This window comes from Carassius carassius, chromosome 39, assembly GCF_963082965.1.
Source record: "Carassius carassius chromosome 39, fCarCar2.1, whole genome shotgun sequence".
Lineage (NCBI taxonomy): Eukaryota > Metazoa > Chordata > Actinopteri > Cypriniformes > Cyprinidae > Carassius > Carassius carassius.
Window position 1 is genome coordinate 23,226,765 of NC_081793.1, and position 20,818 is coordinate 23,247,582.

The 20,818-nt window shown below is 37.3% G+C and overlaps 1 protein-coding gene across 1 annotated transcript in view; it reads right to left on the reverse strand.

The window, feature by feature from the left end:
• Nucleotides 1-5,959: 5,959 nt before the first annotated feature.
• The window catches only part of LOC132121099 (heparan sulfate glucosamine 3-O-sulfotransferase 3A1-like), a 34,278-nt gene continuing 19,419 nt past the window's right edge, over nt 5,960-20,818 (reverse strand). The window contains exon 2 of the mRNA XM_059530277.1: nt 5,960-7,156. Within this exon, the coding sequence (XP_059386260.1) occupies nt 6,535-7,156 (622 nt within the window). The 3' untranslated portion in view covers nt 5,960-6,534. The remainder of the gene's footprint in view (nt 7,157-20,818) is intronic.

A 20,818-nucleotide genomic window follows, 5' to 3' on the forward strand; every position in this document is an offset into this window, starting at 1 on the left:
CAGCGGAAGTCTGACATGCCCGCTGGGCCTTTGGCTCTCCATCTCCCCAGTTTAGCAGTCTGACCACACTTGCATCCCAAATCCAGCCCCCACTACAGTACACCACAGCACACGGGACCACCATGACAAATGAGTCACTGGAGCAGAAACAAATGCCAACAAAGTACAAATGAGGCCTCTCCTGAGATTTATCATCATACGAATACAGTAGTCCAGGGCGACTTTCTCTTGGAATTAGGTCACCGGACAGACACAGGTTCTCAAAGAAGAGGCTAGAGGTCAACTTTGTGTTTTGATGGAGTCCTCTCTCTGGACTTTCTCAGGCAGTGGTTCACTGTTTGATTTCACCTCAGGGCCGTCTGGGGAAAGGCAAAATAGGATGACATTGATAAAATTCATGACAGAAGCAGGGTTGTGTTAAGTCACTAAGCAGTTGTTTTAGTAGATTTTAAAAAAGTAAATTTTTGAAACTGCTATCTGTGTCATATTCCCTCTCTCTTTTTCTCTTTCTGTCCTATTGCAGAACACAAGGTCTTGTTGAGGCAGGATGAGTGTGTTATCAGGGTTAACAGAAGACTGAAAGGGACTACACACATGTGTCTCCACCCTCCCAATGTTGAGCTGGCACAGACCCTACTGATAGCTGGGGACAGGTACAGTCTCTTTAGTTTGTGTGTGTGTTTAGTTTGTGTGTGTGTGTGTGTCAGGTTTTGCTATGTAAATGCAGCTTAGATGTTTATATAGATTCAAGAAAGAAAACACTAATCAAAATACAATATGCAGGTAGAAATAAGAAAAAGTCCAAATGAACTTCAAATATGACATTGTTGTTAGGATGTTTAGCATTTAAAGTCTGACTAACAGCAGGATAAAGGCTGGAATAAACATCCTTTGCCCAGATTTTTACACTAGTTGCCGAAAGTCTGAGCCAGTCTGCAGATTTTGAGCCTGTTTTAGAAAATATTTTCATTTGTCACATGTCTTATAGCCACGAGGCGCATATTTCTGCATGAGTATGTTGTGTTTGGAAGGACTTGAAAATCTGGTGTGTGTCGTTTACTGCATGATGTCCAGTTTTTCTCTGTAACCATTTACTAAGTTGTCAAGTTTATGATTTCTAGTGTCTTACAATCTTTTCAGATTTTAAAAGTTGTGTGGCATATTCCAGCCCTAAATCAGTTGAAACAAATTCAGATCTTTAATTTCAGAATTTCAAAAGTATGAATTTAGTAAAAACCGAACAGAGGCTGAAATTTTTCACAAAAAGATTGGCGTTTAAAATTTTGGCGTTTTAAAAAATTGGAGTCTAAATGTGAATCACTTCAGGCTGAATTAATTCTAATAATATCCACTAATTAAATGTAATATTAAAAACGGTTTATTTGCAAATCGGTAAGTTATTTGAGAAGGTTATATACCATGAAAAGCATTGTAGATTTACTGTACACTGATGTATGATTATTTTGACATATAGATTACTGCATGTGTTTAAAAGCTTGTGGGCTCATTAGAAAGTTCTCAAGCCTTAAATTTGACAGCTTTATATAGATGTCCTTGATTAGGATTGTGATGTGGTTGAGCTGACCAGCTGGAATAGTCTATAAGAAACCCAACCTGTGGAATTTAGTTTTGATGCAAGTCAGGTTAACACACTGTTTAAGTTCATAATGAATACTGTCAGATTCCAGCCTGACTGCAGAGTCTGTTTTTAAACAAACACACAGAGTGGCTCGACGGGACTCAAGGGAGCGTGGAGGCCAGGGATACAAAATGAAAATAAACAAAGGCAAAGGAACGAGGGATTGGTGGAGAGCTGGTGGCTGTCAAGAGCCTTAAAGCGAGGAGACATTTGCAAGTGATAAACTGAGAGAGAGAGAAAGATAAAGGTTGGGTTAAAAAGTCCAATTCCTCCTCAAGACGTTTCTGCGGTTGCCAGTGCACACAGACTATCCAAATATATCTTCGTTTCCAGTGGTGCTCCAAAAATGGTCGCTAACCAGCCAAATTAGAAAGGCAAACTCCCGACAGGCTTATGCACAATCCAGAAAATAATAAACCCACAATGAGGAGCATCTTCTGGGGGCCTTGGAGCATCCTGCAGCTGCCTGGCATGGATGAGAGACAGAGATAAGCTGAGACAATGAGACTGGATGGAGCAGGACAGATAGGATTGCATCCAGCGGAGGATGAGGGCTGCTGTCTGCTGCCAAGGTCTTGAGCCTTTCTGCAGCCATAAACCACTCTGCATTTTGATTATTTTTCATTATTTGATTCGTGTAGCATTAACTAAGAACTAAGTATGATAATTCTAGGCTAAACGCTCTGTATGTAATTTCTAATTGAAGGAATAGTTCAAAAATGAAGATTTGCTGAAAATAAACTCACCCTCAGGCCATCCAAAATGTTAGTTTTCTTCTTCATTCAAACATATTTGAAATATAGCATTACATCACTTGCTCACCAATGGATCTGCAGTGAATGGGTGCCATTAGAATGAAAGTTCAAAACATCACCTCACAGAGGATCCACTGGTGAGCAATAATGCTACATTTCTCCAAATCTGCTCCAGTGAAGAAACAAACTCACCTACACCTTGGGTGGCCTGAACTATTACTTAAATCCAAATACAATAAGTCTGAGTATTGTTATTTTTAAAAACTATGTTTTTATTAAGAATGTGCTTTATAAATCCATTATTAATTAAATAAACAGAACTATAAAAGCATAATGTGACTGATAATATTGCAAAGAAAAAATTAATTCACTCACTCTGAACCAAAAGGTGATGTGTGTAACAATAATGATTGCTTTTAAGTTTCCAAACAGGTTCAGGCGCTCAGTCTTGTGGGATGTGGGATTTTAAAACATTTTAACATTTAACAGTTACTCTAATCACCTTTAAATGGAGAAACGCTGATTGAATGAATCAAGGCACTGCTGCTTTGTCAAAGTTCTTTCTCATACTCTCTCACTCTCTCTCTCTCTTTCACACACACACACACACACACACACACACACACACACACACACACACACACACACACACACACACACTTTAAATGGACTCTTAAAAGCTAACCATCCAGTCAAATTACAAATTAGACTTTCATTTGTTTGTCCTGTAAAACCAAAAACCCAAACCTGGGGGTAAAATCACATAATGTTCTGCATGTTTACTACTTTGGCCATCCTATTATTGCCATTGATCTATTAATATAAGAAATTTTTTTGAGATAACATTGCTCTCTGTGAACAGGATGGTAAACATTTAAATGTGCACATTTAAATTTCAGCTCGAATGAAACATTTTAGAAAAGGCATTACAGTTTTTTTCAATCGCTAACAAGCGCTTACCCATACTTCAGATCATTTTTCTAAACTCTTAACACAGACTTACACCTACAAAACACAATTGGCCAAATTGATCATTTTCTTCTCAAAAACACATTTTGTTAAATATATACTAACTCTCCATTTCAAAACAGAACACATGTTTCTCTGCGCACACACTAACTTTACCAAAACACTGGAAATCTGACTCAAAATGAAATTATTCTTTCAAAGAATAACACTTGTTTTCACTTCACAAAGTATATGCAGTCAATCACAGTACACCAGGTTTCAAAATACTGGTTATTGTTATTAGAAAAACGGCATAGACTTTTATGTTTCAGGTAACATGCAATCCACCTTTTACACTAAATTTCTTGGTTGGGACCTGCATGTCCACATGTACAGTAATGTTCACATTCAAACGCATTCTAGTAAAAAGCAAATCAGTTTTTTTTTCTTTATTGTTTACTGAAGGAGGTACAGTAGAAACACAGTATAATAGAACAGAAAAATTTTACAGTATTGCAATGCTTACAGTGAACAAAATGCTTACAAAAACAAAATTTTCTTCTGAAAAGAAAAGAAAAAACAGCCAAAAGCCCAGATAAAAAGGGGGGAACTAAAAATAGCACACAATTAATTTATCTAATCCCTGCGATCTTCAGGGTTAGGCCACATGTTTTCGTCAACATCACATCTAATATTATCCAAGGCGATGCACCTGGGATAAAACCGCTTTCTATGTCGGATCCACCCTTGGCATTCTTGAACTGTTATGTCCCTGCAGCCAGCATCCATGGCTTCAAGGAGGGACATCTGGTCATGTGGCTGATGGTCATAAACCTTCCACCTCCATGCAGAAAAGAACTCCTCTATGGGTTTGAGGAAAGGTGAATAGGGTGGAAGGAAGAGACTTACCAGTCTTGGGTGGACTTCAAACCATACTGTTATTGCTTGCGAATGATGGAAAGCAACATTGTCCCAGGTAACTACAAAGGTCCTCATGTTTTCACCCTCCTGATCCTGCTCTGGTACCAGGTGCTGGTGGAGATCATTGAGAAAGGCAAGGAGGCGCTCGGTATTATAGGTCCAACCTGACATCTCTGAAGGAGTAATCCTGCATTTGCCATTGCTGCACACATGGTAATGTTTTCCCCTCTCTGTCCTGGCACATCAACTGTGACCCTTTTTCCAATTATATTTCGTCCATTGAATTCATGAGGGGCCTGGTTGGCCTCCAATTCCATAATTCTCTGAAACAAGGTTTATGTATATCAAGTCATTACTGTGTACCATACTGTACTGCAACCTATTACTGTGTAGGTTACCTACTTGCAATGTGCAAAGCTAATACAGTAATACTGGACATTGAATTGAATATACACTATACCTGGACATATTGTCGTCGTAGCTCCTTGACTCTCTCACTGTTCCTCTCAAAGGGAACAGTGAAGAGCTGCTTCATCCGCACTCTGTGTTTGGACAAAGTCCGTGTAATGGTTGTGAGGCTGATGCTTTCTATATTGCCAAATATCTCATGGTCCTCCACAATTCTAGTTTTAATTTCATGCAGTTTTATTGCATTATTTGCAACAACCATTTCCACAATGGCAAGCTCTTGATCATTATTGAGGAGCTTTCCTCTTCCCCCAGAGGGTGGAAGACGTTGCAGTCTTTAGAGGAAAAAAAAAATTCAACATATGCATTACTGTATGACCTTATTGACATGTCAAGTGAGAATAGAAACAGTCCATGTAAAATGCACTACTTACCTGTTGGTTTGTTGAAAGATGCGAATAATGGAGGCAACGGTTGACCGCCTCAAATTGGGTTGCACTCTTTCACCAGCCTCTCTTGGTGAGAGACCGTGGTTGATTACGTGGTCAATGATAGTGGCACGAATTTCATCACTGACTACTGTTCTTGCAGCCCTTGGAATGCCACCACCACGCATCCTTACACCTCTACCTTGCCCTCTCCTTGGGCCTGCTCCTCTTCCTGCACCTGCTCCTCTTACTGCACCTGCACCTCCTTCTGCATCTCTCACTGGACCTGCACCTCTCATTGCTCCTCTCACTGCTCCTCTCACTGCACCTCCTTCTGCATCTCTCACTGCACCTGCACCTCTCATTGCTCCTCTCACTGCTCCTCTCACTGCACCTCCTTCTGCATCTCTCACTGCACCTGCACCTCTCATTGCTCCTCTCACTGCTCCTCTCACTGCACCTCCTTCTGCATCTCTCACTGTAAATACTACAATACTAGTAAATACTACAAAAACAATCCATAATTTTGTTGGGAGGTATAGCTTGTCTGTTAAGAAAATGTAAGCATTTTGGAAATGTGTTCACTGACTGCATATTGTGTGAAAACGACATGAAATGTGTGAATGGTATGGCCACAAAAGACTGATGCTGTGCTAACTGTGTTTAGAGTTTTGGAAATGTGACAACTGTTTGGACAAACGCTTGTTAGCGACTGAAAAAAACTGTAAATCACCAACCATCCATGTGCAAAAAAAAAAAAAAAAAAAAAAAGATAATTAGTTAAATAAAAATAATTAAACTGTACAGTATATGTGTACAATTTTTTTTATAAATAAATAAAAATACACTTTATATTTTTATATTTTCTTCCAAGCAATTGCAAAGGTATATAAGCAGCTGGAGCTTTCTACATTAAATATGGCAAAAAACAAATCTGATCTCCAACTCCAGACATATAATTCTGGATAATTCACAGTTCAGCGTCCAAATGCATAGTTCTAGAGTGGATCTCTTTAGCTTTCAGGTGTCTCTTCTAGATCCTCTTACGGTACAATATATGGCTGTTTAAATGACAAATATGGCTAAAGTCTGATTGGGATAAAAAATGCGTACTATTCACAAAAGGCAAAGTTTAAACCTCTTTTTGTCTGTATCTTTTTGACTGTTCTAAATGGTCAAAATGTAATTTTGAATCTGGAATCTGAAGTTAAATAGAATCTGGAACAGTAATAGCAATGTTAACTCCTGTTTCTGACATTTGTTCATAGTGTTCTGTATCTAACTTGAGTTGTATGTGGATTTTACTATAATTTTCCACAACCAGATTGGACCACTTTTGGGGATATAATAGTTAGATTTTATTAATTTTTTTTTGCTTGTGAGGTCACAGTATAATTGTTTCTCCCAAATCCAGGATCTATTTCACTGTTCACTATCAGTCATCCCATCCAAATTTCCTGCCACTCATCTGGTAGAACTTCATGTTGAAAGGCCTGTAGAAGTCTCTAAGTCTCTGCACAACCTCAGGGTTAATGTTTGGATGGGTCCGCCCTTTGGTCTTACCCAGGCAATGGGGCTTGCTGCTGCCCTCTGCCTTTTTGAGACAAGGGAAACCCTTGGTCTGGTTGAAGTAGAAGTGTTTGTCTGTGATGATCCTCTTGAGCCCCAAAAAGTCCTGCACACGGCCCAGCTCTCCGGCCGGGTCACTGATCAGCCGCTCTCCGCTCACGAACAGGATCTGGCTCATGGGGAAGAACTGCAGCCAGTTGTCCAGGTGTTTGGCATAAATGCCGATCTGAATGGCGCTCCACGAGGTGTCGATCAACCCTGTAGTCCTGTTTTTGAACGTCAGGCTCTCAAAAGTAGGAATGTCAGGCTTCTTGGAGAGTGTCTGTGTGTAGTCAGAGATGGCTCGTGTGACGGGGTCCCGGACCACCACAATCAGCTTGGTGTCGCGGGACATGGCGTAGATCCGGGCTGGAGCCTCGTGGGTCACAAAGTAGCTTGGTGTTTTCTCCATGGTGATCTGGCCTTCCAGGGTTTTAGGCATCAGGTCCCTATGGAGAGAGAATGATAAAGAAGAGTTGATGTGATTTTAGTTGCAGTCATTTGCCAGAGCTAATACAAGCAAATTGTACCTAATATTTTTGTGGAAACCATGATACACTACCATTCAAAAATTTGGGGTAAGATTTTTTTAAAGAAAAGAAGGAAAGAAATAATTGTATTTATTTTATTGTATTTTTATTCATTAATGATGCATTAAATATATCAGTATGTCAGGAGTTCAACTGGTAAACTGTATCTAAAACTTTTTGCTCTCGCTCCAAACCAGCATCCAACACTCAGAGTTGTTCTCATAGTTGACCTCATTGTTGTTGATTTCTGAGAGGATGAATGCTTTCTCAGAGGCTCTTAGTGCCAACTGAGTCTCCATTAGACCATCAAACTCTGACCCCAACATCACATGACCCTAAACCCTCTTTCCTATAATATAGGTTTCTTTTGTAGCGGAGTTACTGACAAGACAAATTATTGAGCAAAGCTGCAAAAAGACAGCGTATCTGACAAAAACACCAAAATATGTTACTGCTCATTCTGACTTTCAAGATAGTCCTCCATTAAGAAAAATAGCCGTCATTATGTTTCCATTATAAGCCCATGGGGCACTTGTAAAACTTTTCTTCTTTTTCTGTTTTGCATTCTATAGCTCTGTTGTGTCTAGAAAAGGAAGAAAAGAGTCTAATCTGTTTGTCCATGTCACTCTCACTCGCTCTTCCCACTGCCTTCAGGACACTGACCTGAACCAAAGAGGATGAAAGCAGTGGATTAATGATTTACAGCTCTCCACTCCACCATTTAGAGCCTCATAAGGCCTGTTTACTTCAAATTCAACCCAAGTGCAGAATGCATCCCTAAATTATTTATCTGACTCCATTGGGGGTTTAGGCCCTGATAAAATGGCCTCCCTCAACCCCGATAGCGGTTTATGGGCCATAATGACATTATAGGGCCAGGGGGTCAGTGGCTGTAGATAGCCTTTCAGGTCCCTTATTTTTCATTGCCAGCTGTACTTCAATGTCACATGCCACCACAGATTCATGCCTCCTGATGAAAACAAGAGCCCAGCGACTTTCCAGCATGTTGCTGCGAGTGTTTATGTGCTGTGCAGCTGGGCCGTTTCGCTCAAGTGAACACCACAGGTTGCTGATTGAGTCGGGTTTGCAGCACTCCCACAGACGGAAGTAGTCTCTGGAGCACAAATTAAACTGGTGATGTGACACAAAACAAAACTTTTGTCTTGCTCATGCAACAACGCTGATAGTTCAAGGAACACTTCCATCGGGTTTGAACTCGCAGAATTCATTATCCAGGAGGTTTAACCACATCATTTTACATATATATATATGTTAATGTGAGATCAGTGCATTTGTTTAATCATTTCATCAATTATAGCATGCATGTGCATATTCTGTTTGACAGGTTCATTGTACTACGTAAGTGCACTACTAAATGTTGTTAAATATGCCATAAAGTTACAGTACATTATAAAACCAAAAAAACAAATGTGAAAATATATAATTAATGGGGTGTTTTAAATAATTAAACACAATTAAAAAAAACACCACCACACCGCCTTTATTTTTGTCTCTAGCTCAACAGTATCTATATGTTTCTGTTTCATTCTTTCGTTATATAGAAAAGAACACCTAAGGGGCTGCTCACACAGAACACGTCTTTGAGTCAAAAAATGCAAAAAATGATTGGTCCACTGTTTTGGGACTAAAATTGATGAGCGTCGCTGTGTGTAATAGTGGAAACCCCTTTAACTTTACACTGCTTCTTAAAAACGAGGCGCTCATGTGTGAGATGCTGCAAAAGATGCAAGTACAACGATCATACATGTCCATCTAGTGTGTGTTTACATAGAAAAACATTGGAAAAGTAGCACATTGGAATAGAAACGTGCATTCTGTTTGAACAACCCCTAAGACTGCTAACCTTCTCCATGCATGTGTTCTAAGGAATTAAGAAATTCATCCAGGTTAATAAATGATGACAAAATATTACTTTTAGGGTGCACTAACCTTTTAAATATGAGTACAAAAAGACAGATCTTCTTTTGGGATGAGACTGTTTGAAACAGACCAGCTGTCAGGATAAATCTTCTTTCTGTCACAGCACAAGGCCATTTCTCAGACATTAGAGCCCGTAGAGAATTTAAAAGTTAAACAAACTCTTGTGTGCTTGTAAGTCTCAAATGATATCAGCGACAGAGAGGGAAAAGGGAGATGTGGGAAGACAGAGCGAAAGAGAAGAGAGAACATATGATGGACAGCTTTCACAGCTTTGCATTCTCTGAGGGACAGTATAAAAGGTAGGGTGCTGGTGTAAGGGAAAGTGAGGCTTTCTCTAACAGATGGTTATTGGCGGCGCAAATGATGTAACACTTGAAGTAGCTTTGCCCCCAAGCACAAATGATTTACAGTCCTTTCAGAGCAATGTTTGATGTCTTCTTCACGCTGTAAGTATATGACTCCCTGTACACACATTTAGTCATTTAATACAGACAGAAAGCTTAAGCCATTAAACACATCCGGTTCAGTGCAGGGTCCTACAAATCGATCCAACTGAAGAATATCAGCCAAATGCTTTGTTACATTTTCAGACAACATACTTTAAAGGAACAGTTTGGTCCAAAAGTTTCTACTGTGAAACACAAAAACAAATTCTGAATGTCATTTTCAGTGCTGTTGCAATTAAAATCAATGCAGAAAGGATGATACAAGTATTATGGCATACTTCCTTAGAGAAGCAGTGATGTTAATGATTTAGTTTGAGTCAAATCTGCTTCAGTTTAATAATTAATTTAGACTGATTTTATTTGTATTTTCTTGTTCAGAACACAGACCCAATAATGTGGTCAAATTAACCACTCATTGGAGGGAAACATAGTTAATCTTTGACACGATTATTATAGTTTACTAAATAAATAAATAAATAAATATATAATTGATGTCCTAAAATAGCTAAAACTAAAACTGAAATAAAATGAATATAAAAAATAAAGACATAAAAAAATCAAATTTAATTTACAATATTAATAAAAACTATAATAGTATCACAATGATAATAAAATAACACTGATTATTGTTATCCACATGAAAAAAAGAAAAAAAATCAAAAGATCTAAAATTAAAATGAAAAATATCTAAATAAAATTTTATTTACAATATTAATAAAAAACTATAATAGTATCACAACAATAATAAAATAACACTGAATGTTGTTCCCCACATGAAAAAAGGAAGATAAGACAAAGTGTGGGTTAGTAAATTATGACAGGATTATTCATTTATATATATATATATATAATTTTTTCTTTCTTTAAGCAAAGCAGATGATGTGTATATTGGATCTTGATGTGAAGTTCATGTCCTAAATCAAGATAAAAAAAACCCAAAAAAAAATCATTTATTAAAGGCTGCATGAAAAAATGGAGACCTAAATTCACAAATTCATTTAGCCTTTTCTTAAAGCATTCTGCTACATTTGTGTTAAATCCAACTGAACTGCTGCCAAGCATCTCTGTTTATATCAGACCAGATTGACATTTGTCTGCTGTAGCACAAGTGTGGTGTAGAGGGGCAGACAGGGGCCATGGCGAGTCAAAGGGGCAGTAATCACAAAAAAGCACAAGGGTACAGGGGCCACACCGCCGTAGATTCATGTCTCCCTGTAGAGAGGTAAAACACCCATAAATATCTCCCACCACTCCATGCTGGCAACCAGAGCAGATAATTGTCATCTAATTGGCTCAGTATTTCTAGCCTTTGGCCAGACAGTCTCTTTTTCTCGTTCTTTCTCTTTTTCTCACAGCTGAACTCCATTGGAGGTCAAAAGAGTGTGTCTGTGATTTACGACTGCCACAGTCTGTGCAGTCGGTGTGTTTTGAAATAACCTGAATTAACTACAACTGTCTGCCTTTGTGACCCGTCAGCCGGTGCTTTACGTAGCTGCGATGGTTCACCTGTCCTGAAGTGGTGTCTCTGAGATCACTTAGCCATCAAGAAGGCTCTGGCTGCTGAGAAAGGCGATGTGTGTTTGTGTGTGAGCTTTTTTTATTTGTCATCTGAGCGATTTAGTGCCAGAGTAGATTTTTTTATCATCTTTTGTGGTGTTTCTCACCTCACTTTTCAACAAATATATTGTTGTACACTCAAGAGTGACATCTAATTAAGAGAGCATGTGCATTTTGCTGTGAAAACAAACTGTTGAGGCAATTCAGACTGCATTAGAGTGACAGAAGTCATTGTGTCATTACCATTACACAGGTCTCTGGAATTCTTGATTCTGATTGGTCGATCACAGCATTCTGCAGTCAAATATCTGTACATAATGACTGCTAAATGACATAATTGACCATCTCCTACATAGTCATACTAGTTTCTTAAGTCATTTCACATGCTAAAATAATTGTAATTAAATCAATAGTTCATATCAACCTATTTTCTAAGTAGCTTTCTAATATTTGAAATAATGTACTGTACATGCTTCTGTTATATTGTAAGGGTCCATGTCACAATTATTTAAAATAAATGAATAATATATATATATATATATATATATATATATATTTTTTTTTTTGGGTTTGCACATTAAAATAAGTTATCATTTAACAAATTATTTAACAAATTAAAGTTAAGCAGTATTGAAAAATACAAAATAAATAATAAAACGCTTAAGTTATAATAAATCATAAAATATTTTATTATAAATAATAATCATACATTTTTTACACTAAATATTTAAAAAACAACAATTTAAAAAGCATATTTTGTTTTACTTTTATGTAAATATATTATTTAAATAAATACATTACATTTTACAATTACTTTACATTTTGACATTCAAGAATGTACACACACACACACACAGATTTTCACCGGTACCTTGTGGTATTAATTCAGTCAGTCAGTGATTTAAACCTCATAATCCAGTAAAATCTAATTTAGGCATTCAAGTAAAGTTTCCAGACCTGACACACACACACACACACACACACACACACACACACACACACACACACACACACACACACACACACACACTCTCTCTCTCACTCACTCACTCACTCACTCACTCACTCACTCACTCACTCACTCATTCACTCACTGTACTTTTTTCAAACCAAAGGTCAGTGCAGGGGAAAATGTACGCTGATAGAAAAGTTTTTCACTGTGAGTCACTCCACTTTTACTATAACAAATATGATGGGGAAACCGGAAATACACTTAGTATGTTTACAAAATATATAAATAATAATACCATTTTTTTTGATTGCTAAACGACAGTGAGCACAACTGGAGTCACATGTGCAAAACTCTAACTACAGTCTGCACAGCAGCAGTTCATGTGTACCAAACTCTATTTCGTTTTTCATTGCTTGAACACGGTTTTCAAAACTCTACACACTTATCCCATGACTTTAACCACAACCTGCACAACCCTGTGGATTTACAGCACTTTGTTCAAATGCTAACACGCTGCTGTCACCTGTGAACTGTGTGGAACTGTGAACCACACATTCAAAAAAGAATAGATTTCAAACACTGCTGATTGCCATTTCAGGATTAGCCCTGAAAATGATTTGTTCGAACTACAGTATGTACTTTTAGTTTCTACCTTTTTTTCTCATTACTGTAATTCCGAAAATTTCTACAGACTATTGAAGCAAACTGCTAATTTTCATTTACCTTAAAGAATTGTTATGTTGTAAAAATGTAAATACAGTTTTTTATAGACGCTAGGACACATTTCTCAATACTTACGTCATTTTGCAAAACTCTTCACACAGTGAGCACAACAGAAGTCTATTTGGGCTAAACTGAGGATCGATTATCATTGCTTTGGCACAAAATGCATTCAATGACTACATCTCTCAAATTTCATGAATTATTTTCTCACTCAGACACAATAACTGCCAAAACTCTTTGTACGTACAAGTCAATTTGCACATGCTTACATACTGTTTTCAAAACTGTTAAACTTATGTTCAAAACAATAACATAATACAAAACTCAATAAGACAGCAATCTGCTACATTTCTACAGTAATATTTGAATGACATATATTTTAAATCTTAAAATTAAATGCTATAATAACAATTGGACAATTAGTAGATTAGCATTACTATTGTATCTGTATCAGTGGATGGTGTGTATACAATTAGCCTTTCGCCGAGCCCCGCCCCCCTTAGTTACTGTTGCTACTTCCGACAAACAAATGGTCAAACACGACCAGCGCGACAGATTGCCATGACGGGAAGAGGTATACCCGTGCGTGTCAGTGACCTTTTTTGGAGTAATACCTCCGCGATATCCTCCAGATCGAGGCAAAAGGAGTTACAGTATGCCGTGGAGGGAAAAAAGCAAAATCTGAGAAACACCATGACCTGTACCTCAAATGCAACCAGCACAGCCTTGTGTACCAGTCATGCTCTTGCACTGCCGGGAAAGTTCTCTTTCATATGTTATGGTCTATTACTGTATTGTCTATTGCGAGTAGCTATTTTTATTATTATCTTGGTGAGTAAAGGTTTTAAAAATGATAACTAAATACTAATTGAATCTTAAATGCATAATGTAGACATATAGGCTAGCCTATATAGGCTAATGTTGGCATTATTCTTTTATTAAATTTCAGCTGCTATGACGAAGCAAATAAGGCAGAGTCTTTATCTTAATTAATTTCGTTATTGCCAAATACCCATCTTAATTTAGAATTTATCTTAATGTAATTAAAAATTTTAAGAAAAACTCATTTTTATTGGTGCGTTGGCCTATTTATAGGCTAAATGAGTCTATACCTAGGGCTATTTAGAGTTCTGACATGTTACGATGTCACAGAGGACTTATTCTATTTCTTTGTTCAAACTTCCAAGTGGCCTATTAGGTTAGTCAAGTATAAATGATGTTAAAACATGTATAAATGACTCATTCTTGACAAAAGGCAAAAGAGCTGTGTGTGTGCGCACATTTGAATAATGTCGGGCTGTAAACGGGGTCGGGCTTTTAAAAAGCTGTCAATCAAAATGTACTTGTCTGGCTCGGGCCGAAATCTGTCGGGCTCGGGTCCTGTCGGGGCTAACTTTTAAAGCCCGATTACAGCTCTATTCTAGTGTCCAATTTACAAACGCCGTGGGCGCACCGCTTCACCATCTTGCTTGGAGTCAAAGTTTGTCGGAACTGCCTCACATAGTAACGGTTGCTATGATGTGCGATTGGACAATGGCCGTTTTGGGGGAGGGGCCGGCGAAAGGCTAATTTCTTCTATTTTTAGAATTACTCTGTGCAAAAAAAATAAAAATAAATAAACGACATAAAATATTGACAAATTCTGCATCATGTCTGATTCATTCCAGTAACATATATTGCAGTGATGTGAGAGATGTGTCCTTGTTTTACACAAGAAAACATTGTATAATGTTACATGTTGTTAGTGTTTTTTAGGTCATTGTTTTGTGGGTGACAAAGTGTGTTTGTCGGCTGTCAACCTTTGCTAGTGTTCTGGAAGAATGAGTTGATTTGAGACCTGAATAAAGTGTTTTGGTAGTTGTAGTGCATTTTGAATGTGAAATAAACTGCTTTGCCAAGCTGAAAGTTGGTTAGGAGAACTGTGTGAAGAGTTTTGCAAAAGTGACCTAAGTATTGAGAAATGTGTCCTGGCGTCTGTAAAAAACTGTAAATCATGTGAAAGAATGTCAGTCTTTTCTTTGAAGAAAATATTACTTTGTATGAAGTCACTGACATAGTTCAAACTGTAAAGATGAAAAGTTAGTATTTTCTGTATTGGTGTTTGATGCTAGTGTTTTTTCTCTCAATGTGTTCTGAGAGACAGTGTGTGTTATCTCAGTGAGGGTTATGTGTAGTGTTTGGCTGCACTGAGCCTGTTTTGAGCCATGTGTTAAGAGTTGTGTTGCTTGGAATGAGTTTTGCAGGTGATGTGAACTGTTTAGCTCAGGTGACTGTTGGTAGTGCAGACTGTAGTTAGAGTTTTGCACATGTAGCTCCAGTTGTGCACACTGTCGTTTAGCAATCGAAAAAAACTGTAATAAAATAATAAAAAAGTGCAGTTGAATGTTATTTATTCAGCGTTATTGCAAACAAATTAATCTTTCGACAGCAAGTGTGGTAGGCTGTTATTGTGGTGTATTGAAGGTGGTTTTTTTTCCCTTTTATTTTTTTCCTTTCAGCAACTGCCTTTGTGCAATTTAGTAACATTTTTATAGAGTTAGCTTTACAGTCTGCTCTTATAAATATATCAGCATCATTTTAAACACAGCACAGCTTCCTCTATCTCTCTTTCAGTCTATGTCTCTCTGTGCCTCGAGTAACTCCCAAGTTTATTTTGTAAGAGAGGAAAAATAAGCAGTATCTCTGTGGCAACCTTCTTGTGAATAATTCACCCTCTCTAACTGTAGAAAAAAGATGGGCTGGAATGAAAGACAGAGAAAACATACTCTGTGCCATCAGAGGATGAACATGCTTTTACATTCCACCAGTTAAATGCCACACACACACACACACACACACACACACAGATATTCTGAACCTAGTCTTCCCCTTTTTATGGCCTTCCATTACGAGATGGGAAACTTTAATGTTGCATTTGCTTTGAGAGAAAACCCTGACCGCTCCTCTGATCCTCTTGGCAGCTAAACTGGGCTGTGGATTGAAAAGTGAATGCTTGAAATGAGCTGAGTGTGGCTGAAGACATTTGTGGATTTATAGTCCTGATCCCCCACCCCGCTGCCATCCCTGAAACAGACGGGTTACTAGAGAACAGTTCACGCATTAGTGTGAGTGTTTGCCACTGAAGGACTGTCGAAGTGTTTGTGTGTGTGTGTGTGTGTAGGGTTATGTTCGGGATAGTATATATAGTATATATATATTGCTGTAGTATATAGTAAGTATGCTTTGTACAGTATGCATGGAATACCCTAATTTTTTTCCAAAATGAGCAGCATACAGCACTGTTTGGAAAACCGTATTCCACAATCCAATGCACTTCACTTGTCCTTCCATTTCCAAAATAATCATAGAAATTACTGTGATTTCATGCTTTGTGATTAAGAATTAAGAAACTTTTGCACAGAATTTAATCAGAGATTTAAAATATATAATGAAATTGTAATATCAATTATAAATTATGTCTTAATACAATATTTAATTGTAATATTTAATACAATAATAATAATATTTTTTGTGGCAAAACTATAGTTGCTTTTATTCTTTTTAATTATATTTAGCCTTAAAAAAAAGATTGTTTAACAAAGTCTTAATTTTTTGGAATTATCATAAAAGAAAAAAAATGTACATACACATTTGTGACCCTGGACCACAAAACCATACTTAAGTCGCTGGGGTATATTTGTAGCATAGCCAAAAATACATTGCATGGATCAAAATTATAGATTTTTCTTTTATTTTCATAAACAGCATTGTATTTAATCAAATTAAAGTTAAAATGCTAGAAATCATTAGGATATTAAGTAAAGATCAAGTACTGTGAAGATATTTTGTAAATTTCCAACCTAAAACTTAATTGTTGTTTAGTAATATGCATTGCTAAGAACTTCATTTGGACAACTTCAAAGTAGATTTTCTCAATATTTTTTTTTTTGCACCCTCAGATTGCAGATTTTAAAATAGTTGTATCTCGGTCAAATATTGTCCTATCCTAACAAATCCTACATCAATGGAAAGCTTAACTATTCAGCTGTTTATTATTTTGGAATATTTACCCTTATGACTGGTTTTGTGGTCCAGGGTCACATTTGTGTAAACATTGTGTGTGTGTGTGTGTGTGTGTGTGTGTGTGTGTGTGTGTGTGTGTGTGTGTGTGTGTGTGTGTGTGTGTGTGTTTCTATATAAGTATAAACTTTGAAAAATTTTCACTCAGTAATAATAATTCACAAACAATTACAAAGACATGACAAGCATCACATTGAATTATATGGAAATATTTTAAGTAGAAAGACAAATGCTGTTTTAAAGAGCTTAAGCAAACCTAGTATTGCAATCGATTACACCCCTGGTCATTATGCCAAATGAGATGCAAAATTAATCTTTGCAAACAATGTGTATCCATGTGTGGCAGTAGTGGTGACCGGGTATGTGCATATCTGTGTGTGTGTGTGTTGTAGGCAGTGGTCGAATTGTAAAAATATTTCAGGGGGGGTGGTGTGGTCTAATTTTACATAACGATTTTGATATTTGTTCCAAAAAGGTTTTTATTTAATGAAAATTTTGCCTTATTAAATAAACTGTCATTTATAAGCTTTTTTTCCTTCTGGTGCCTGAAATGGATGAATTTTGGTCAATATTTTGCTAAATGTGTTTTTGTGCTGGTAGTGCTGGCCTTGTCTGGTTTAGGAATGTCATGGATTAATATTGATGACAATAAAACCGCCAGTAGGTGGCAGCAAGTCCATGTCATAATAAAAGATTTATTGAATCATTAAAATCAATTTTTCATTCAGTTAGAAGTGAAACAAGTGAGTCCATCTGAATGGACTGTTGAATCGCTGGCTCACTTGATTTGTTCAAAATATGATTCATTTCAGGGAACGAAACACTGTGTTGCTATGCACTGTTGTATAAAATTAATAGCCCATTTGTGCTCACGTAGAAATATTAGAAGATATTCAGAAAAGTGCATTGCTTGTGCATGGAATATAAAAACGTAAAAACATGGGTATTTTTTTCTTTCATTGCTTGAATTATTCTAAGAGCATTCTAACTGCATTCTAGCAGGCTTCACCGCGCAGTGAATGCTTTTGGACTCTCAAGACGTGTTTTTGTTTGTGACTCGATGTGTCAACTTTACTATCATCTCTCAATCCATCACACATACAGCACAATAACATAATGTCGGGGAAATGTCTTTAAATTATAATCAAGAAAAAATCATACCTTTTATGTTGTCTACTTTTTAGAGAACTTCAAAAGTTGCACTTGAACCATTTTTCATAGATAATAATAAGAAATGATGATAAGAAAGTCACATGACATACAGCCAAGTATGGTGAACCATACTCAGAATTCATGCTCTGCATTTAACCCATCCGAAGTGCACACACAGAGCAGTGAACACACACAAACCGTGAACACACACTCGGAGAAGTGGGCAGCCATTTATGCTGCGGCACCCAGGGAGCAGTTGGGGGTTTGGTGCCTTGCTCAAGGGGACGTACCTCAGTCATGTTATTGCCAGCCCGAGATTCAAACCCACAACCCTAGGGTTAGTAGTCAAACTTTCTAACCACTTGGCCACGACTTCCCACAGGGCTTTAGTGTAAGTTTGAAACTACACTTAAACATGGCATCTGCATTACTTTTTAATTCAATGACCCACTTATTTCTGAGTTGCAGTGAGTCACAGACACCACGTACAGCCACAAGATTACTCTTACAGAAGAGTAAAGGCCTCTCTCTCTCACACTCTCTCTTATCTTTTTCTTACACATTCTCTGTATTCTTTTTCAGCAAGAGCTTGAGTGATAAGACACCTAAACTGAATGCCAAGCTCATTTTTGAGGCTTTGTATTACCTGGAGATCAGCTTGATACTCAAGTGTAGCCTACCACTTTGGTTCTTCCAGCATCTACTGTATGTGTAGGAACGTGATTGGAACAGCTATTTTGGTAAACCTGTATCTGTGAGGTACATCAAGTGATTGGTCAAGTGAAATCATTTAATTTAATCTCAGTTCCACTTGCTGGACACCATTTGTTTATGTTTAGAATCAGCACTGAGAAGTTTATGGGAAAAGAAATTCTGTGTTCGATTGTTGAGCTGTGTAGAGATTAGTTAGCTTTAAATGGCCTATTCTTCACTATATCCTCTTCCATTTAAGCCTTCCGTTAAGAGGCAATGATTTTGTGCCAGGTTCATTCTTTCTGCCAGGCTTGGATACGATCCCGCAGGAGGAAGCTAGGGACGATTAGACGTCTGTTACTCCAGACCTATTAAAAATCCCTCAGTAAGAACCACATAAGGGAAAAAATAACAAAGAAACTTGACCTGCAAAACATAAATTACTCCATCAGCAGCAATGGGCTGCTTGATTTCACAGTTCTTACTGAAGATATATATTAGGTCTTTAACTCCTTAACGTTATTAATGAGGTCCATGTGTGTATACTGTATATAAATAGAGAGTTAAGATATAAATTGTTATAGCTATATCTAAATATAATTACAGAACAAATATCTTTAGTGGAAATATCTTTGTTTTTTTGGACTGATCTGGTAGTTCCTGAAACGTAAAGTCCCTGGATTATTTTGCTGGAGCAGAATATCTTGGACTGAAAGGTCAGTTCCATGTTAGATTTGCTTCAATATGTCGACCTATGGAAAAATCTATAAAGATTGTCTGATCAGGCTCAAAACAGACGGTCTTAGGTTCACTGCTTCGATTGAGTGATTGTTTTGTGCATGCAGTTCAATAACTGTTAACCTCAACTTGTGCACTATAATTGACACAACAGTGATTCTTCTCAGTTTATTTAAATTAATTCTTCCACATAGCTTTTATTTGTATTTTAATGCTTTAATTTAGTTTTTATCAGCATTGGTTCCAAACAATGACTAAGAATGTAGTGGTTTTGAAATGACATACATACTGCACAATATAGAATATTAACGGTTTTACTGTGAATGGTGTGCTGCTGTCAGGACTCAAATTTGATTTAATTAGCAAAGATATATTCACAAATGTCCACATGCATGCTGCTTCTTATTCAACCCTTAAACTAAAACCATGCTGAACCAGAGACACATGCACATGCTGTGAACACATTATGTTCTTCTGTATCTTCTACAGCTGAGGTGAACAAAACCCAGCACATATGGAAGCCACGCTGTGGTAACACTCACTGTATCATTAGTCTGGCACTCCTGCAGTGAAATCTGCAGGTACTTGCTTCTTCTCAATGATTTTCAGACCTCTAGTATGCCTGCATATGTTCTCTATTATATCAGAGGATTCGCTCCAAATGTCAGAGTTCTTCCTGTTAGTTGCAACGCTGTGGGTGAGAAACTTGCGTTGACTGCTAGTTCAAGTTGTGCTCAAGGCACTACTGTATTTTACCCCTTCATGTGTTCTTCAGGAGGGCTCTAATATCATGGCCGGTGGGTTTCGACCCCTTTGTCTGAAGATACAGTATGCAAAGTTCCAGCTCTAAATTCTGATTCAGAAGAATGATTTGATCATGACCTTTACATTTACATGGTTTCCTACAATTTCCCCAAAATTATGGCTTTTAAAGACTTGAATATAAAGTCTTTAGTCCATAGTTTCATGGTGCTTTTGATTTCTTTTTGAAACTTGAAAGCTTTTGACCCCATTGTAATTGTAATTGTAACAATAAAAATTGTCATTTTATTTTCCACAGAAGAAAGAAAATCAAATGGGTTTTGAATGACACTAGGGTGAGTAAATGATGACAGCATTTTTACTTTTGCTTCAATTATTCTTTATAGTCAACAATTAGGAAAGAGTAGCCATGTAGAAAATTGGTGTCAGTACAAAGACCACTGAAACAAAAAGCTCATCAAGAATAAAACATGCAAAAAGGTTATTTTACCATTTCTAGTCCCCATTCTGAGAGGAGGACCAGACGAGACACAGCAGTGTTCGCCCAAAGAGAGAAAA